General features: G+C 50.0%; 7 protein-coding genes across 7 annotated transcripts; 4 read left to right on the plus strand and 3 right to left on the minus strand.

Moving 5' to 3' along the window:
• Positions 1-3,671: 3,671 nt before the first annotated feature.
• On the plus strand, positions 3,672-6,317 carry LTR84_008684 (uncharacterized protein; the record flags this gene model as incomplete). The annotated part of the gene is made up of 1 exon (XM_064852229.1): positions 3,672-6,317. The coding sequence occupies one exon, from the start codon at positions 3,672-3,674 to the stop codon at positions 6,315-6,317; it is 2,646 nt and encodes an 881-aa protein (XP_064701503.1).
• Positions 6,318-8,224: 1,907 nt separating this feature from the next.
• On the plus strand, positions 8,225-9,824 carry LTR84_008685 (uncharacterized protein; the record flags this gene model as incomplete). Its single annotated transcript, XM_064852230.1, has 2 exons — positions 8,225-8,612; positions 8,677-9,824. 2 exons carry the CDS (start codon positions 8,225-8,227, stop codon positions 9,822-9,824), a joined length of 1,536 nt encoding a protein of 511 aa, XP_064701504.1.
• A 431-nt stretch (positions 9,825-10,255) lies between these two features.
• Positions 10,256-11,495, minus strand: LTR84_008686 (uncharacterized protein; the record flags this gene model as incomplete). The annotated part of the gene is made up of 2 exons (XM_064852231.1): positions 10,256-11,286; positions 11,396-11,495. 2 exons carry the CDS (start codon positions 11,493-11,495, stop codon positions 10,256-10,258), a joined length of 1,131 nt encoding a protein of 376 aa, XP_064701505.1.
• Positions 11,496-11,915: 420 nt separating this feature from the next.
• LTR84_008687 (uncharacterized protein) lies at positions 11,916-13,921 on the minus strand (the record flags this gene model as incomplete). The annotated part of the gene is made up of 8 exons (XM_064852232.1): positions 11,916-12,140; positions 12,224-12,451; positions 12,501-12,630; positions 12,710-12,821; positions 12,883-13,029; positions 13,090-13,326; positions 13,381-13,485; positions 13,537-13,921. 8 exons carry the CDS (start codon positions 13,919-13,921, stop codon positions 11,916-11,918), a joined length of 1,569 nt encoding a protein of 522 aa, XP_064701506.1.
• A 1,670-nt stretch (positions 13,922-15,591) lies between these two features.
• Positions 15,592-17,100, plus strand: LTR84_008688 (uncharacterized protein; the record flags this gene model as incomplete). Its single annotated transcript, XM_064852233.1, has 6 exons — positions 15,592-16,065; positions 16,110-16,171; positions 16,221-16,359; positions 16,418-16,672; positions 16,726-16,915; positions 16,988-17,100. The coding sequence occupies 6 exons, from the start codon at positions 15,592-15,594 to the stop codon at positions 17,098-17,100; spliced, it is 1,233 nt and encodes a 410-aa protein (XP_064701507.1).
• Positions 17,101-17,401: 301 nt separating this feature from the next.
• LTR84_008689 (uncharacterized protein) lies at positions 17,402-18,478 on the minus strand (the record flags this gene model as incomplete). Its single annotated transcript, XM_064852234.1, has 1 exon — positions 17,402-18,478. One exon carries the CDS (start codon positions 18,476-18,478, stop codon positions 17,402-17,404), a length of 1,077 nt encoding a protein of 358 aa, XP_064701508.1.
• Positions 18,479-19,826: 1,348 nt separating this feature from the next.
• LTR84_008690 (uncharacterized protein) lies at positions 19,827-20,423 on the plus strand (the record flags this gene model as incomplete). The annotated part of the gene is made up of 1 exon (XM_064852235.1): positions 19,827-20,423. The coding sequence occupies one exon, from the start codon at positions 19,827-19,829 to the stop codon at positions 20,421-20,423; it is 597 nt and encodes a 198-aa protein (XP_064701509.1).
• Between the last annotated feature and the right edge of the window lie 229 nt (positions 20,424-20,652).

A 20,652-nucleotide genomic window follows, 5' to 3' on the forward strand; every position in this document is an offset into this window, starting at 1 on the left:
CGCGAACAGAGATTCCAACCAAACGCACAAGCACATATATGTGGATCGTGGTGGAATGGAAATATTCTGAAGGGATGTGAGAGTTTTAAATGCAGGGAGGTCTGAAGGACCAGGATGGCTCTCTTGTCGATGCTGTTGATCGACTTTGGGTGAGACGGCACATCCAACCTAGATCGTTAGTACTGTTAGACGATGGGGCGCTTCTTGGTACTGGGACCAGACTGTAGCCGCACGGGACCAAGAGAGATGATGATATGCATCATCCGCTCTAGTCAAGGAGACATCTACTCGTAAATCCGAGGAAGTTCTCGGGTCGTCGGCGTGCAATTTGAAAGGCTGGAAATGCCATGTCGTGACGCAGGCCCAAACAACAATGGGGAATTCACTTTTCCGGTCCAGGTGCAGGTGGCTTAAACACTTTTTTCTCGAGTCCCAAGGCCGAGACGGGAAGTGGTCATGGACGGGTTTTGCAGTCTGACGGTCATCAAAGTGAACGAGAGGCGACTCAGGCGAGTACTCCTCTAGCATGAAAGAGGCAGTTGAGACTTGTCAACTTGTCAAATTGTGAGAATGACGATATCAACGCACAGTCTCAAGTCTCGACTCGTCTGTCTGGGGATGTCAGACGTCGCGACACCAACTGAGGCAAAGAACCACCAGCAGCACAATGACGGTAAGCGTTGATCTGAGCAGTTCTCAGAACGCCAGCAGCACGGGGCGATGGCGCCACATCCGCCATGTGGACACCAAGGTCGACCAACAAGCCAACAATTTCTCTCCGAGGTCCATCGGTGATACGAGATACTCCTTACTTTCGTGGAATCTGGAGAGATCTGCTCGGAATCTTAGAATGGTCTACCCGTCAACACCACAGATCGCTCCAGCTAAAATTGCTGAAGGGAGATCCAAACTTTATAGCCAGCACATGTATATATGATTGAGAAAAGGAGAACGAAATTGAGAGAAAAATCCGCACCAGAGGATCAGGGATTGATACTGTTCTTCCTCCTCTCCAGTCACCTCGCTTAGAATTGTGGGAGATGCCGGCCCCTCTTTCTAGGGCCGTACGAATAAAACTAGCACGGATATCGGCAGCTTGCAAGGGAATGTGGAGGTTATGCCTGTAGGATGGCGAGAGTCTTCCTACTCGAACTGACCCAGCACACACCGTCCAGGCTTGATTGTCCAGTAGTGCTGGCAATTGACCGTCTGTTACATAGCGACAACTCACAACTACTTGCTTGAGGAACAATCATTGTAGGTCATTGACAACAGGCACTCATGTCTTGGGGCAAATCTTTGATCTGCCTTATCGCGACTGGTCTTATCCTCGACCCGGGATCTTTCATCTCACCACTATCTAATCCTCCAGAGAATGCTCGGGAACCTAGAAACCCGTCAGTGGAATTGTGATCTCCACTTCTGGGAGCCACCAAGCAGGGACATGGCCAAGGCTCACTAAGGACAAATTTTCCTCCCACGAGGTCTTCATGGAGGGTCCATGAAGGTAGCCAATCCGAATGGAGGGGATATGAAGTTACGACGGGTATACACGAGTGCTAGATTGCTAGTAGATCATAATTGAATATCATCGAAAGGCGACTTGAAGGCCAGATATCTTGGATAACCTAGAAAATGACATGGCAGTAATATTCATAGTTTTTGTGTTTCGGTTGCGCACGACCAATGTGCCTCCATCGTCAGCAAGAAACGTTTTTTGTGTACGTGTAGGTACCAGGTAGTGGGAAGTTTATGAATCCCGTGCGGGTTGAAGTTTAATATATGCATACTGAGGACGTCATACACATCGCCCTATCTGTAGTATTGCCCCTTTCACTACTTCGCAACTCGATTACCAATTCTCTGTTCGCAATGTTACTGCAATTCCGACGCTGCCGTAAGCGGCGATCAAAGAGTCCGAAAACCTAGGATGGAGTTGAAGAAGTAGTACCGCTGCCGTACCTATGTACGAACACATCATCGACCCCCAAGCCATACTCCTCGAAATGAATAGTGATACAATCGACTATCCTTTGAATCCATGTTCATGCTCGCTTTAGTCGTTTGCAGGGACGAGTATTTTTTAGGTCAGCTGGCGCAGCCAACAAATCGCACAAATTAGAAAACATCCATGGTTTCCCTGAATTTTGGGCCGCCATCCATAGATGATCGACAGCGAACACTGCCACCACCGAGGCTTAGGCACGAAGTCTGGAATGCCCCTCATCCGGATGAATCATCCGGCGAGTGGTTGCGTGTCTGCTGTATTCTTGATTGCGGTCATGGACTCATGACTAGTGGGACTGCTATAGTAACTCATCGCTATGGTCAGGTGAGTCTCGTGAAGATCGTAATTGAGGCTGAGATCGGAATAGAGGGAGTGCACGAGGGTTCCATTGGAAGTACACCACTTCCCACTTGCGTGTCGCCTCATGAGCATAATATTGCCCCGAGAGTTCCATTACTAGTGGCCGTTGACGGTTGCCTCAACCACGGCAGGGTATTATCAATTTGATTGAGGCCTGCTGCTGATTCAGTCCGTAATGATGAAATGAGCGACCTACCTTGTTGTTCGTTCAGCCGCACATGGCTGGGTCTGTATCTTGCGGTCACCCATGCGTACTACGAGTAGATCTCGAGCCACAAGTGCCACCCAGGACACCTGGCATATCGCAGCGTAAGCATGTTGAAGATGGTACTGCGCTGACAGTGACGATCGCTTGAGAGCCCCTCAGTAGATGAGTGTATTCGCTAAAAAGCCACGATTGTCGGAGTTTCACCGTTTCCCTGAGCAGCGACCTGAGGACTTCCATCACAAATGGTAGAATCGCGTCATCAGGAAGTCCTCAGGCTTTTCAAGAGTTACTCGGGATTACCTGAAGTGGCCTAGAGAACGAAGAATGCGCAGAATCACGATATCATCTCTAAACATGGACATCAGCCTGGTAAAGCGGACGCATAGTGGCCGGGAATGGACGCGGATCGCGTATTACTCGAGGCGCAGATGGAAAAATTCAGGTACATACACCTCGCTTGCAGGAAATCTCAGTAAGATCTTCAACATTTCAAGACAGCACGTATCGCGAAGAGTGAAAGTAGAAAAAATCACGGCAGCCTGATGCTGGAAGAATATTCCATTCGGCGGGAGCATTCCAATCCGCAGAATTCGGTTCGTAGGTGTTGTGGCTGAGCAGTCGGAAGAGGTTGTGCCGGGTAAGGGTGATGATGCCAGAGCGAGTAACAAGATAGACGATGCCAGCAATGGCTTAGGCTGATGCTCCGAGAGTACCGTTGGATTTTTACAGGGTCGAGAGGCTCTGAACGAGTACGGAGGACGGAGACGCAATCAGTTAATGGGCACCTAAATTCACTTAGTATTGCACCAAGCACCACCTTGGGCTTAGCCAGGGACCATGAGCATCGCCTAACTCCATCCCTATTCCTCCAAGATAATCGACCCATGCATGCAACTCCAATCTTGCCTTCTTCAAGCTGTCACGACGCACTGCACTACACACCGTCCCTGTACACGGTTATATGACTCTCCCACAACCACTAGATATCGGCCTCCTCAAAGCCCACTATACTTCTCCGATAGCTTGTGAGCCATGCTTTCGCCTACTGCCACTCTGGAACGCGTCTGATATAGAAATCACCAACTTCCCCTGACCATGGACGCTCCCCTCAATTTCGATGGCGTCGGCCGTGAGTTTGATAAATGGCTTGACTGGAATGGCTCGGTCAACAACACCACAGACAACCATACTGCGCCTAACAAAGACTTTGTCGATCCTGGCACTCTCTTCCAACTTCCCATATCTCCTTCTTCCACCACCAATGGCGATGGTCACAATCCCTTTGTGAAAAACGAACTCCTCACCGCCCCTCCTCCCGTTGATATCCTTACCCCCCGGCACAGTTCGGCTTCTCCAGAGTCCCGTTCTAGTATCGACATCAGACTCAGTGGCGATACACTACGTGATCAACATTCTCCCACTGAACGCCCAATGCTCAAAAGAAAACTATCGCCCTCCGATGTGCCCACCACAGATTACTCAAAAGACACCCACGTACCAGCGGCCAAGAAGCGTCCTCACAATGTGATCGAAAAGCGATACCGAGCAAACTTGAATGAGAAGATTGCCGAGCTACGGGACAGTGTACCAAGCCTTCGCAGTATAAAGAAGACTAAAGGACGAGACGGGGACAATGTCGACAGCGACGACGAAGATCTTGATGGTCTTGCTCCCAGCAACAAACTCAACAAGGCCTCGATCTTGACCAAAGCAGTCGAGTATATTCGGCATCTGGAGTTCCGCACCAAAAGATTAGAAGACGAGAACAAGGCTCTTAAAGCACGCCTCGAGACCTTGGACAAGGTCATTGCTGCGGGCGGACAAGACGCCCAGCGAACGGCTGCCTTCACAAGTAACACGATTATAGAGGAGTCTTCTGAACCCATTTCTGCCGAAAATGTCTCGAAAACAGACCAATCATCCTCAACTCCAGCACAGGGTCTCATTCCAGTCCCCGACATCTGGCGAAAAATGAGACAGAGCCAGCCTGAGGAACATTATGGCCATATCTATCAAACAGCTAATGAACGGACCAGATTCAAGGGCAAATGGCCCACAAGGATCATGCTGGGCTCACTTGCCGGACTTATGATTATGGATGGTCTTACGGAATCAGACACTGGTACTGAGTCTCGTGAGAAAGGCCTCTTTGGCATTCCACTGGAGCTCCTCGACGGGTGGCAGTTTCTACGATCTCCCAGAATTTATCTCGCGGCTTTTAGCCAATTCTGTCGAACTGGAGGCATCATTCCCCTCGTCAAAGGATTTTTCGCTTTGACGGTTCTGGCCTTCCTCATTTTCTCATACCTATTCAACTCAAAACCAACACCCAAGGACGACCTGGAAGAACTCGGCACATCCGCAAACCAAGCACCGGCCCCAGCCTCACCCATCGAAGTACGAAGGAGGGCATGGAGCACGAGCATGCAAGCTCTTCACCTCCCTCACCATAGCTTCTTTCCGGAGTGGTTAGCCATCACTTCCGAGTGGTTCAAGTACACCTTTGGTTACATCTTCGGTCCTCGGGCCTATGCCTGGCTTACTAAACGGACCGTCGAAGATGACGTGGCTCGGATCAAAGCCTGGGATATCGCGATCGATGCTCAATTAGCTGGCGGAGATGTTGAAGTCAGTCGGAGTAGGGTCGTGTTAACCATTTTCGGATCCGGGACATTGCCTTACACACCCCTGAGGCTAATGTTGAAAGCTCTCCACTGTCGAGTTTTATTGTGGAACGTGGGCTCACTCGGAACAGCGACATCCAGGCTCGCTAACCGTGTTGGGCAATACTTTGCAAACAGGCAATGGCGGCGAGCCAAGGCCTCGCACGACAAGCTACCACTCCAACATTCAGACCGACTCCCGCGTTATCTGACGGAAATGCTCAATCTGCCTTGTGATGATGTCTTCCTTGATACGGTCTGCCAAAGGGCGTACAACCTCATGTACGATCTACCAACACAGGAGCATTCCTCCAATGAGCTTCTGGATGTTGTTGTTGATGATCATGCAGTAAGATCACCGCTTGATGCAGTTGCCGCCTGGAGGTCAACCCAGGCTTTGACTCAGGCTCTAGAATCGACCCTGCAGTCCCCTGATTCTCCTGAACTTGCTCAAGAGCATCTCAACTACGCATTGAAAATTGCTCCCGTGGGCTCTACAGCTGAAACCCGAGCTCTAGCCGCAAGCTCGGTCTTCAGTACGGCGAATCGGAATGCTTTTTTGGTGCGAGCTTCCAAGGCAATGGACACCGCTCTACCTTCTGATACCAAAACCACAATGCAAAGCCGACCACCGTATTTCATCGATTCCTCCACTCCATTATCGGCAAGAGCCGATATAATCAATTGCCTGCATTGTGCTAAAACTCTTCAGATTCTCGATTGTGAGGGCAATGCTCAGAAAGCTCTTGCCTTTTTCTCCTCTAAGAATATCGATGCCACATCTACGAACCTCATGACCCAAGCCGCGGCTAAGCATCTTATCCGACGCTTGTCGAGCATAGAAATATCAAATGCAAATGGTGGAGAAGAGGTTCGACACCTACTTCACGATTTCACACGCGTCGCTGACATTTTGGACGTTGCAAGAGCCATGAAGTTCTCAAGACGATCCAGCATCCTCAGCGATGATACTGGCTACGAGAGTCAGGACGAGTCTATCTCGTCGTGGGGTCTTGATCAAGACCTACGTTGTGTCGAACTAACAACTCCGGCATTGAATGCTGAGTTTGTGGTGTAATATACTTCTGCGCATGTTGGCGTTGAGCTTCATTTATGGTAGCAACAGATATTGTATCGCATCTTCACATAGGGACTTGCCCACCGGGAATTACGCACTTTATGAATGATGGTACCGCAGGGTCATAATTACCAGTGAGGACATGATAATGGAACAAGCGCATTGCCTTAAATTTCAGTAGCCATTACTTGTTCGAGTGTTCCATGCGTAGCTTTAAACATGCTTTAGAGTTGTAACGAGAGTGCCTTCCACCTTCAAGGTGTTCAATTGATTTCACCAAGGAATCCAATGAGCCAGGGCGAGAATCGGTTTAAATGACGTGGACTACAGTCCCATAACATCAACGGAAACCACAGCAGCATTTCTCCTATCTACACACACATTTTCGTCATATGCTATCCTTCTATTAAGGTGCATTTCTGAGTTCCGATCTTTCTTGGTCACCACCAAGTTTCACCATGGCTGGCGTTACTGAGAAAGATGACATTATATGGGACATCGGGGTGTTTGATGCTCATTGTCATCCCACCGACATCATGGCCTCCACGGACAATATTGTAAGCATGAAAGCACGCGTTCTCACTGTGATGGCAACCAGATCCCAAGACCAGAAACTTGTGGAAGATACTGCCAGGCGTTACTTGCTCAATGATGAGGCCGAAACGCGCTCACAGGGACAAGATGCAAGTCGACGTGTACTGCCGGCGTTTGGATGGCATCCGTGGTTCTCGCACGAGCTCCACGATGATCGTGAATCGAAAGATGAGCTCGACGCATCGAAGCATTATAGATCAGTGCTAGACCCTGAGCCACAGGACTCGAGTTTCATCAATGCACTGCCGTCACCAACACCACTCAGCCAATATCTAGCAGAAACTGAGCGACGACTCAAGGATTTCCCGCTTGCCTTAATCGGAGAAGTCGGACTCGATCGTGCCTTCCGTCTTCCCAACTTACCAGTCCCAAAAGGCTCAGCAGAGGAAAGAAGTGACAAAAGTGGCGGCTCAACTGAGGAGTATACTGGCGGATCTCGCGAAGGACGCCCACTAACACCTTTTCGTGTCAACCTGGAGCATCAAAAATCGATCTTGCGAGCACAGCTAGACCTCGCAGCAAGGATGAACCGGGCAGTCTCGCTTCACAGTGTTCAAGCCCACGGAGTGGTGTTCGATCTCATCCAGTCAATGTGGAAGGGCCATGAGAAGCTGTCAAAGCGAGAGCAGAAGAAGCTCAAGACTGCTGAACCAGATGCTCGTCCTGAGAAGATATCATCTGAGCCGAGCAAGGATGAGATGATGGAGAGACGCCTCCCATATCCTCCCAGGATATGCATGCACTCTTACTCTGGCCCACCAGATGCTCTCAAACAATTCTTCAACCCCAAAGTCCCCACAGACTTCTACTTTTCATTTTCGGCGGCCATCAATTTTTCAGACTCACATGCGTCCACAGACAAAGTGATCAACGTCATCAAGCTTGTGCCTGATGACAGAATACTGATAGAAAGCGACCTTCATTGTGCTGGTGAGAGAATGGATGGTCTGCTGAAGGATATAGTCGTGAGGGTCTGTGAGATCAAACAGTGGCCATTGGACAGGGGTGCAAATCAATTGAAGCATAATTGGATGAAATTTGCTTTCGGTTGATTGTTAGACAATGCCTGAGGAGTTTGTATGGCATCAAGGGCATTCACACCTTTCGCGGCTTATTCGTCCTGGCAACAACATTGGGTGAATGCTTTGTCTAAGGAATTTCTCTCGGCGGTGGATGATGTCGCCTTCCAGAGGCAGCGCATGCAATATTCGCTGCCTTGAACTTCTGATCTTTCTCAAGATACATGTTGCCAACCCATTCTCTCCTCTCTCCACCCTGGTTGTAGATTCTCAGCAACCACATGCCTCACAATCATGTATTCGTCCAAGGAGATATGTCAGCTCAACCCTCCTCGAAATCTCCAGCCAAGCGACTGGGTTATCGAGCTTCCCCAACATGCCGTTCAATCCGGAACACCTCTTGCGATAGCCCGACAACAATACCAAACCGTCCGACTGGACAGATTGATTGGGTACATTGAGAATCGCTTCCACAAGGGATGTTGCTTCTATGAGTTCCTGGATGAGAACAAGGATCAAGATTCACTGCCTGGCCAAACCCTCGTGACGAACCTATTCGCCTATCATGAGATCGAACACTGGCCAGGTGCGAAGGCACACGTCAAGTGGACTGAATTTGTCATGGAAAATCTCGAGTACGATGCGCAGGCTGAAGCTCAAGCTTCGGAACAAGGTCTAACTTGTAAGTTGCTAGCATGGTTCGATATCTTGGGTGCCCCTTGGTGCTAATCAATCAATTGTGCTAGTGCCTCCTCTTCCACTAGAGGCCGTTCCCATTTTCAGAGCGATGCAATTGAGCGAAGGCCCAAAACTCGCAAGGAAAGCAATTCGATTGAGAACATCTATCCAGGAACTTACTGCTTACAAATTTGAGCGAGTTGGTCAGAACGTCCATACTCGCACTCCTTCTGATGTACCGCAGCCTGATGAAGGTCCAAATAGCAAACGCCCCCGACTTGCTGTTCTCTGTGAGCCAGACCATGGGATATCGTCTTCTCAGCCTGAGGGAATCTCTGGTCATTCGATCGACACCCAAAAGCAAGGAGTACTGTCAGAAGGAGAACCACTCGAACCGCAAGCTGCAGCACAAACTCCATCTGCGCCTCTTCCACCCACCAGCCGTCCTGGCATCTTTCTTGATGTGCTCCTACCCCACTTCGGCATTCAGACCCGTCTGGAGAGCCAATACCTGGCTGCAGCATGCTGCAGACCCGAAGTCTTTCAACGCATTGCTACTGGTCATGGAAAGTGGACAACGCATACTGTCAAGAACCTGCATCGTTTGATGCTTCGGATCATCTTCTCCCACCAAGAATCGACCAGTAAGTCATTTGACGTCTGCTATGCTTTGGCCAGGCAGAAGATTCATGGATTCGCCGAGCGCGCTTTCTTGATGTGGCAACAGGCTAACCCCTCTGTCCCATTTGACGGGCAGAAAGACTTCCCTAACTGGCTGACGAAGATGTGGGAATACATATTCACAACAATTCGACACACACACTCTATTCCAGCTGATATGTCTCCAGACCGTGCCGCAGTCATTTCCAAGCATCAGCATCTCATAGCAATGTCACGCCAGCAGAGGATCTTACGGAGTTGGTCAACCCAGCTGAGTGCACGAGCTGCTCAACATGGGCAGGTGAGGTTTCGTGCTGAAAAAAATTGGTTGCTGGATTTGTGGACTGGAAAAGTGGTTGGACAGCCACATCCAGAGACAGGCGAAACGACTGATCCGACTTTGAGCCCCTCTGCTCGACATATGCTTGCGTTGACTGCTGCTCCAACTTCTACGCTGCCCCCGCCAGATGGTGGAACAGTGCAAGTCGATACAACACAGGGTATTGCAACCGTCATATCTTCAGATCAGCAATCCGGCCTTAACGGAGACTCTTGAGGGACGGATACATTGAGAGGGGAACACAAGTGCAAGTTCTGTCTGAGCACCAAAGTGTTTGTGATGATTACCGGGCAACCACCGGGCCATACTGTCACGTTGGATAGCTCAATCGACGAACCATGGTTTCTTTTAGGTAGTCTCAGTATCGATGACAGCGCAGGTCCAGCAGAGAAGAATGGATATCAGTTTTCTCAACGTGGCTATTGTGCCCATCTATGTGGGCAATGGGGTGATTTGGTTCCGCGAAACACTAGCAGGAGGCATAATATTGACGCAAGTCGGATGTATTAGCTTTTCAAACACTGAACCGAGAGCTTACTGGGTATGCCAGAAACATGACTACAGCGCATGTATCAAATAGACAGCTTAAGTTCCCCCGAACTGATCAATTACGAATCATTATGGTAGCCTCACCAAAAGTAGTCCGATCAGCTGTGATATCTCGGCGGATTCTTACTCAACACACCCCAAAGCTCCGCCCACTTCCTCTGCATCTCCTCCGACAACGGGCCCTTCTCACAAGCATTCAAACTCGCATCAATCTGCGCCTCCGTCGACGCACCAATGATGACGCCATCCTCCTTCCCCAGCGGCGAATGATGCACGAACCACCTCATCGTCGCCTCCATCAACGGCACGCCCTCGACATCACACCTACTCTGCACCATCTCCAATGCCCCCAGAATCTCCTTCGTGAGGTAGATGTCCCCAAAGATCTTCATCTCATCGAACCGCGACCCCTTGGCCGGCGTCCTGATCTCCGCCAATGGCTTCGCCAACAACCCACCCGCGAGCGGCGAAAACGCATAGAATGCCATCCCCAGCTTCCGGAGCAGCTGGAACAACGTCTTCTCCGCCCCGCGTCCAATCGGATTATACCCGCCCTGGTACACACTGGGCAAGACGTATCCCTCACGCACGCAGATGTCATGGATGCTTTGGACCTCGGCGTCCGAGATATTCGACACGCCGAACCGCTCGAACCGCCCCTCGCGATACAGCCCGTCGATCGCGCGACACTGCTCCTCGAGAGCGACGGTGCGGTCCGGGCCGTGGAGATAGTAGATGTCGACCTTGTCCTGCTTCAGCGCGGCGAGCGACTTCCGGCAGTTGGCGATGATGTTTTGCTCAGCGAGCGAGCCGGCCGCGAACGCCGGTGCTTTGGTCGAGATGGCGAACCGCTTGTGGGCGTCCGTCTCGCCGAGGAGTTCCTCGGAGCGCCCGCCGTTGTAGACGCGTGCCGTGTCGAGTTCGTGCACGAAGCCGTGCTTGGATACGGTGTTGAGGAAGGATGTCACTTGGATGGGCGTGGAGAGCGAGGACGATCCCTTTGCCACGCTGCTGCCCATCATCCCGACGATGATCTTCACCATCTTGCCTGCCACGGTGGGATTTTTGGTGGTATTTTCCTTTTGGAGTTCTGCCGTGCTGTCGTGCTGTGTCCGTTCAAGGAAACCTTCTTGGATTGATTTATCGAACAGCGAAGTCACCTAGCTAAATAAAGGACAGAACACACTTGAATGCCTGGGGTATGATGATAGTCTAACAGCTCCTGGTAGGAATCTCACGTTCAAAGGTGACCTTGACGTCTCCTTCATCTTCATATAGCCACAACGAGACGGCCTCACAATCGTCCGTCCCCAACCAATCACATTGAGGTCCGAGCATGTGTCGTCCGGGCTTCCTGGACGAACTCGGGCTGCTGGCAGTTAAGATTAAGCTTTGGTGCAAAGTGCGGGTTAGTATCCACGAGGCTGAAGGTTGTAATGCAATGTATGACGACATTTGAGATCGTGAAGGGCGCTAGAGTACGATCGACTGCGGCTGGACCAAATTGAAAAATGGCACCCTTCAATTACAGCCTTTGCTACACGCTACTCAGGTATCCGTGGGGTAGCATCTGCTTAATTTAATCTTCAGCTTTGGCCCGGTGGCATTTACCCATCCTGACCTGGTGATACTTAGACGTCGACGGCTTCGTAAGGACACAAGACTTGCATGTGAGTCGAATAAGGCCGACCCCTACCAGCCTTCTACGACGATCAATCACTGAACGAGAAAATCTACAGTGTCGCTCTCGTCCTCAATCTACAGCTTCGCACCAAAGACCTTGCTGAAGACGAAGAGATTCCTCTTCCCGTCGTTCTTGACACGGCCCGTCCGCCCAATCTTCTCCTCCGACCCCGAAGATATCTCTCGTAGTGTCTCCTCGTCACCGTGATTCGCGACAAATCTGTGGCCGTTCTTCTTCAGTCGACCGATGATATAAGCCCGCAATGGTGTGTTGTCGCGTTTGAATTCGACCGTGTATGTCTGAGGAGACGGTCTTGTTAGTGGATATTTTAAGGTGGTTTGTAGCAAGGGAGTTGACTATTCGTGAGAAGGGTTAACAGTACCTCAATCGTTGCTTCCTCGTTGCCTTCTACCTTGGCATCCACAGTTGGAACTGGAAGATCCGTAACCCATTCTGGCAATGGGTTTTTGGTGGGATATGGTGATCCATCCTGTCGAGCTGAGGTTGAGAGGCAAAGCACGTGTTGGTAGCTCATTACTCCGCCATTGGCGAGAATTAGACCGGTGCGGCCTTTGCCTTGTCGTAATTGCCGTGTCATTTCTGTGATCGCCTGGAGGGAGGTTAGTGGTAGAAGAGGGTTCGTGGTGCGAAAACCTCACATGCATAGAATAGTTATTGCCCGCGCCACCGAAACTCGTGAGACCACCGAGCAAAGTCAAAGCTTTGGTGCCCTGGGTAATGGGTAGTTGCAAATGCGATGCCGCAATTTTAGGCACGATGGGGAAGCATCTGGAGATAGTCCTTGGTTAGTTTCTCTGAGTCGTGCTTCCAAATGATATTCGTCGCGACGGGTTATGAGGAGACGTACGAGTAGAAGTCATATAAGTCAATGTCCTCTTTCCTGACCCCGGATACCTCAAGTGCAGAGTCGATTGAGCGCTCTATCGATGGACTAGAGTGGTAGTTTGGTCGTTCCCAAACTGAGAGTTGCAAACAATGATCAGCGTTTGCCGGCCTGCCTATGTGGAGAGTTGTACTTACACGCATCGCTATCTCGCGTCCCGGCCCCACCTAACGCATAAATCCATTTTGCTGGGGGTATTCCTAATTCCTGCGCATAGCTTTTCGACGTCAAGATAACTGCTCCGGCAAGGTTGACAGTATTGAAAGCATTCATCAGGAGAGGATCTAAGCAGCAAATATCAGTCAAGAATCCTCTGGAATAAAGCACTTGAAGTAGCTTCGTACATGGTAAACAAATCATCCGGTTTCGCTTGGAAACGGTCGCAATGTCCTGCTTGGACTTCCGTGAGCCGTAGTTCCATGCCAGAGGCTGTTTCTCTGCCACCTCGGCGAATTCGGCATAAAGCTGAGCAGATTCGTCGTGATTTGCTGCTAGAGATTGCCCTCGGTGGGCGCGAAACCCGTTCTCAAACAACGGATATATATGGATCGGGTCTCCAATCGAGTGGGTTCCGCCAATATCTGATTGTTGTGAGCCGGATGTGAATCAAACACTTTAGTCTAGGATTTACTCACTAGTACCGTGATCCCTGCCAGTGGCCGAGAAGACAGAAGTAACATCATCCTTCGTCTTCGTCCACCCTGGAGGAGGTAATTTTTTGGCTTGAGCACAAGCGGTCACTAGAAAAGTGTCAGGTCGAATTTGGAACCCAATCCTGGTTGGAGACCTACAGGAAGCCAAAGCCTCTCCTCCGGCCACGACAGCCACCTTGGTAGTGCCTTTCGAAATCCTCCGGGCAGCTTCGTCCAGCAATAAGGCAGGCTTGTTGCCTCCATGATCAGAGTAGAATTTGTGCTTGGGATTTACACCCAGTTTTTGACCAATAAGACCTGGTAAGTCATCGTACGGCCATGTCCACGTTCTCACAACATCAACGCTGTCGATACTAGACTGTAAGCTCAATCTTTTATCTTCAGCTAATCCTGTGTCATCAAAGGCCTGTTGAAGGGCATTCAGGATAAGCGTTAGAGGCTCATGTGCATCAGAAACAGAAAGTGAACGGTTAATGTAGTCGCCGACGCCAACAATGACTGGGATTTCGGAATGAGAGCCCATAATTGTAGAGGGTGTTTAATGGATTGATCGGGGAGTCTGCACTCTTTACTGGAAAGAGGGAAAAAAAGCAGCGACAGAGCAATGCATTGTCAGAGAAGTCTCGATACACTACCTTCCTGTATGACCATAAATCCCTAGGTTGATTCCTGCCAAGATTGGCTCCAGCGATATCTACAGCCGAAGGAACAAGCGACATCATCAATGGGCCGAGGTTACCGTGTGGAAAGGCACTTAGCTGATCGGCACGGCGGAGCTCTAACGTCGCACTTGCTGACTCCGAAAATCACACATCAAGCACAACTCTGACTCGGCCTTTTCTTCAGGGCATTCTTAACATGTTCGTTGCGTCATTTCACAATATGTGATATATATCCAACAACAAACTCGTCGTCGAGGGCACACCAGCTGCCAACTTATATTGAATGCGTCTTCCAAACAAGCTTTTGCCGGAATGGAACAATATATCTCCAGTTTGAGGTTTCTCACTACTGCCTCGTATTCGTATTTGATGACTCGGGCTACAACCTCGACGACTTACGCGTGCTGGATTAAAATCTATTCATATCTTCATCTTTATTTCTCTCTCCTGATCCACTCTGTTCCCCTTTGGTTCTCCTCAAACCGCATGCATCCGTTCTGCACAAACCCCAGCTACCCAGTTAGGGTAGCCTTCTGCTTCGCTAGTGCGCTGCAATTCTCCCAGCCATATGATGATAGCGTTCCCATCAATGTTGATGAGCTGTTGCGTTTATTGATGTTGATGACATGTTGATTCCTTGAAAATTCCCTCGATCCGGCAACTACGGCAAAACTAATTCTTCCCGAAATGCACAACGGCCATCTACATACCCCAGACTCTCAGGCAGGGACATACAGCTGCATCCATTACTGTATCTGCTAGGATGTCGCGTGCAGCCAATCCAGTAACTGCCCGGAGACTCAGCATGTATATGGTCCAGCCAGCGAGTTCCCCATGGTTGGACTACAGAGCGAAACCACACCTATACTGCAGTTAGAGGTTGCTTATTAACAAATCATCTGTGAGCTGATTGGACCGTGAGTCAGCCACAATCCCATGCACTTATTCAACCACTATGGAAAAACGTTCTCCACGGACCAGTAGTTGTGGGCGGTCCGGTCTTATTTCATTTTTTTGTATTCTGCGGCATGTTCTGAGTGAGTTTTTCTGCATCCCAAGTCGCACCTGAAGCCAGGGTTCAGGGTTTCGGGGTTCGCGGCATTTAAAGCCCAGAAACCTGGATGGCAAACCCTCCACTCTACTCGCGCTGTACTTCCATCTCCTCGCTCCTCGGAGTTCTATTCAATGGATATCACCCTGGTACGGAACTCTGACCTATTGTTGTTGTGGAAGGTGGACCACGTTGTTAGTCAGATGGCATACATTCAATTTGTTCCATCAGGCCACATAGCCAACCATTCATTCGCTCGCTTTTGCTAATACATGACAACATGGCAATTGGTGTAACAGCGCAACTCAGGAGTAGTACATAGACCCATTTCATACTGGGTGGTCTTGAGTATAAGTAGCACACTCTCTTCCCAATGAACAACTGAAGTTCATTCGCACCGCCATGAAACAACACTCAATGCTCGCCAGAACAACACTCAGAAGCCTTCCAGCCAGGTGCACTAGATCGTTCAGCTCAAGCATGGCGACCAAATCTGCGAGCGTCAAGACAACCTCACCGCCAGACTTCCCCTTCGCACGTCCCTCCGGCGCAGAGCCTGCTATTGAATATGCAAAGCTGAGAGAAGAACAACCGATCTCACGTGTCAAGCTATGGGATGGCAGCGAGCCGTATCTTGTCGTCAATCACAAAGACATCACGCAAGTTCTGACGGACAGTCGGTTGTCAAAGCAACGTCAGCGGGCCGGGTTCCCTGAGATGACTCCAGGAGGCAAAGAAGCGGCGAAGAATAAGCCGACTTTTGTCGATATGGACCCACCGGACCATGAAAGGCAAAGAAGCATGGTAGAGTCATATTTCAGTAAGACCAGTGTCGACGCTATGAGACCGAAAATTCAGAAGACCGTCGATACACTTCTAGATCAGATTGCGGCGAAGGGCTCCGGCGCCCCTTTAGACCTGGTCGAGAAGTTTTCTTTGCCAGTTCCTTCATTCGTGAGTATAGTCAGCCGAGGTTTTGGATTTATGCTGAGTGACAGATCATCTACGGTATTCTTGGCGTGCCTCTTCACGATCTGGATTTCCTGACACAACAAGCCGCGTGAGTTCCAGGTCAGTTCACATCCAAGAACTTTCGTTAATAGAGATAGAATTCGTTCCAATGGCTCAGCAACCGCCACCGAAGCCTCCCAGGCGAACTCAGTTCTTCTTGACTATCTTGCATCATTGGTAGACAAGCGCGTCCAGCATCCAGAGGAGGACTTGATCGGCACATTGGTGAAGGAACAGGTTGGCCCACCCTGGCTTCCATCCTCATATCCCCCCGCAACTACTAACCTCATCTTAGGTCAAGCCCGGCCACATCACGAAGGACGACGCCGTCCAAATCGCATTCCTTCTCCTGGTAGCCGGCAATGCGACCATGGTAAACATGATCAACCTTGGAGTTGTCACTTTACTGCAGCACCCAAAGCAACTGCAAGACCTGAAGAGCGACCCCAGCCTTGCACGAAAGTTCGTGGAGGAGCTATGTCGCTTCCACCAAGGTTCAGCGATGGCGACGCGGCGCGTGGCGACTTGTGATGTCACATACGGCGGAAAGGTAAGGCTCTGGCCTCATGACCTCGAAGCCATTCCCGACTAAGAACAATGCAGGTCATCAAAGCTGGCGAAGGCATCATAGCAGCATGCCAGTCTGGGAATCGCGATAGTGCCGTCTTTCCTAAACCGGACGAGTTCAACCTCCATCGAACATTCGACCCCAAGGACTCTCTTGGTTTCGGATACGGGGCGCATCGCTGCATTGCCGAGGAACTTGCGAAGACCGAGTTAGAAATTGTGTTTGGTTAGTAGACAGATTCACTATCACATCAACCTGTTCGGGTCACTGTGACCTTGGCTGACATTCAACCCACAGCAACATTGTTCCAGAAGCTGCCGAATCTGACTCTGGCGATCCCACTCGACGAGGTGGAATACTCGCCGCCCACGAAGGACATTGGGATCGCACAGCTTCCAGTCATCTTCTAGGTTCCTGGCTTCCAAGGTGTCTTTACAATCTTGGAATTCAAGTGCTCTTTGTGGAGAGGAGTGTTGTAAGAGAACCCTGAGTCGGAAAATATAAGCTGTGTATGTATAAATTGTGATTGAATTTTGACCTACGGCAATGACAAAAAGCGAACATTTCCCCTCCAACAATAGGGCAACCATACTGAGACAAGCTGTTGATCCCCAACCTTCTGCCAAGCTAGTGACCCCTTTCCCTTCCCAGTCTTATAACATGCCATAAAGCTACCACATGCCCGCCACTTCTATTCTAACCAAATCCTAATCAGGCTCTGAATCGTTTGGGTCGTTTCGCTGGTGCTGCCGGTGCTGCCGGACCATTCGGCTGTGAAGCGGCGTTGGGGTCGAACCGCTTGTTCGGATCCGTCTGCGGTTGTGCCGGTGTTTCAGGAGTCTTCTGCGGTGGCTGTGGTGGCTGCGAGGGTTGTGACGGTTGCGCTGCCGGAGGTGTTGGAGTGACGGTGATATCTGGTGGCGGAGGCTTGCCAAGACGATTGATATCCTCTGGGCTCAAAGCGTTTGGATCTCTCTTTGGCGGCACACCGTTGGGCGTGGCGTGTTGCATGTAGTTCGGTCCAGTCGTGTTGGCAGGGCCATTCAGGGTGGGTTGTGCCATTCCAGGATGCATGGTGGTTGTGTTTGTGCCGGGGCCAGCACCGTTGGGCGTTGCTGATGGTTGTGGACTGCTTTTTGAAGCGTCTGGTGAAGGCACAAATCTAGATCCGAGAAGAAAAGCGCCGCCCACCGTGGACGCACCGACTGCGCCGCCCACAGTGGCTTTTGTGGTAACTCCCCATCCCTTCCGGACGTTCTGCTGAGTTTCCTGATGTTGCTGCCGAGAATTGGCGAGAGTCTGCTGCTGATATTGCTGAGTGTTGGCTAGATTTTCTCGATGTTGCTGCTGACTGTTGGCCAAGGTCTCCTGATGACGTCGTTGCTCCGCTTGAGCTGGTGTTTCTCCGGGAGCTGGCCCTGTGAGCGGTTGACTGAAATTGGTGGTGACTGCTTGACCTGGAGGCATGGTCGAGTGTTGTGGAGGGGCCCGTATTGAAAGAGGTTGAGTTGGAGGCTCGATCGAGTTTGGTGGTGGACGACTAGTGAGAGGCGGTTCATTTGAAGGTGCCGCTGGGTTTGATGGAGGCATTCCGGATGGAGGCGGTCCTGATAACGGCCATGATGGGCCTGGGTCCATCTGTGGTGCTGCTGCAGTTGGTGGAGGTCGGGTGGGGAATGGTTGAGTTGACGTTGACGGAGGGAATGGTTGCATCTCGAATTGATCACGAACAGGTTGTCGGGAAGAGGAAGCCTCCGTCGGTGGTATCCATGAAGAAGTTGTTGCCATGATTGAATCGTTAGATCAATTCTTTCCTTGCGGTTAACCGGCCCACAGATCGAGCGAAAGATCAATTATGTTTAAAGAGGTAGCCTGGTGTATATAATACTCTTGGACAGCTCGACCATTGATTTATGAATAAAGATCTAGCCTTGTGGTGGGTTGAACGACTGTATCGAATAATAGCAGCTCTCATATTTGGTGGAATAAATACGATAAACCAAGACCGTACTCCATCTTCTCATGCCTGAATAACCTTCTAGACATATGCTGAAATCCATACTGTCTCAATCGGGGAGCTCATTCATTTGCCCAAATTTAGTACTCCAGTTGAGTTTACATTACAAATTTTATGTATTTCATCGAGAAGATTCATACACACAATTGGGAGAGTGGCCAGAAGCGAACTATCTGAGCCTCGAAAGGCGCCCAGCCATATCACTGCGAGATCCAGAAAATAGGATTTTAGCGTCTGAGGATCAAAGTTGAGGTGGTAGTAAGTAAACATAGGATGTCCCGTGCTGATGTTGTGTATTTTGGTTCGACTATGTCCAATTTGCCCCACGGAGGGGAGGATATCTTACACGTGCATTTTGATCCTGGATCCAAGGACAGTGAAAGTCGTGTTCGGCTGGTTTGGTAGGAAGACGACTACCTTGCTAATGCCGCGCGCCTGAAAGAAAACAGGAGCCCGCCCCTATCTTGGGCAGCCTTAAAACTTGCAACGGACCCCAAAGCTAAATTTTGCAATATTCAAAATGAATTGACTAGGTAGGAAATAGCCTGAGTGCCCACTTTATTTCAATGTCCTCAAGGCGGAACACGATAAGGCCGGCAGCTTCGAGCACAGTTCCATTCTGAGAGTTGAGATATTATCTATAGATCTTTAGGCCTTAGCCTTTCGCTGCAATGCTCAGTATGTTACATTTTCCGCCCTAACTAGTTATGTTGTCAGGACTATGAATATTCGGCGTGTACTTACTTGGGACAACCAGGCTCGGTGCGCCTAAGCTACCACCTGTCTTGGGCGTAGCTCTGGAGTTATTGCTTTTCGCAGCTAACAATAGTTTTGTGCACCGAACAGCTCAGCAAGGTCGGGAGTAGAAGGCATAATATTGGTCTTAGAAGATACCTTTTTTAGATTCTTGATACCTTTCTGCCACAGAATCTGGAATGCAAACAAGTGACACACATATTTAGGTCTGGAATAATCTGTAAACAATTTCAAAAGAAACCACCCAGTCTCCTAAAGTTCATAAAGACATCCTTAACGGCCAAAAAACATAGCTGGTCATATTCACCGTTCAATACTTGGAAGCCCAAGATTTGATTATAGTTATCTTTCTCCACCGTCAATATGAACCATGAATATGACGAGCACGACACGTACGGAGACCACGGCGAGGAACATGAAGACCAATACAATCAGCATGAAGAACACGGCGGGCAGAATGATGACCTTGAGAAGGACATCACAGGCCACGCCCATGATGCCGAAAGCGCCTTATTCAACATGATTGAGGATTATAATGTCGAGAAGCTCCAAGACCCGGATGTCTGGGGAGTTGTCGAAGGGTTCATGAATCGAATTGTCAAACTCCTTTCTTACCTTGAAGACGTTCACGAGGAAAATCGACCAGAGCACAACGAGGAGGATCAGGACGAAGAACAAGATCAAGGTCAACGTGAAGATCAAGACGAGGATCAAGATGAACATAACCACGATGCATCGGGACTAGATGGCCTGCAAGATCAAATGGCAGAGAACGACGAGAATGCAGAATACGATCATGATCAAGACCACGATCAAGGCCACGACCACAATCAACATGGAGGACAAAACCATGACCAGCAAGACGATGATGATGGCCAATGGGACCATAATGACGATGCACAGAATGATGGACACGATCGTTATGGTAATGGGTGCTATGACCACAACAACCAGTACTAGGTGGTTCTGAGAGGAACAGTATTCCGCCATCGCTCGACTAGAAAGAGTCTAGTTGCAGCCTCGGCCTCATATTTCCGCTTAGATGTGGAGCTCAATGGCATGTGCATGATACCGCTAGGGATGGACGTCTGAGCATGGTTATGAGGGCTGGACGGCTCAAGGGGAAGACGACTGGAGTCTTTGAAAAGCAGAAACGTAGGCGCCTTGGCGCCAATTCGGGTTCAACTGG

This window comes from Exophiala bonariae (assembly GCF_035927105.1).
Source record: "Exophiala bonariae strain CCFEE 5792 chromosome Unknown scaffold_33, whole genome shotgun sequence".
NCBI classification, from domain to species: domain Eukaryota; kingdom Fungi; phylum Ascomycota; class Eurotiomycetes; order Chaetothyriales; family Herpotrichiellaceae; genus Exophiala; species Exophiala bonariae.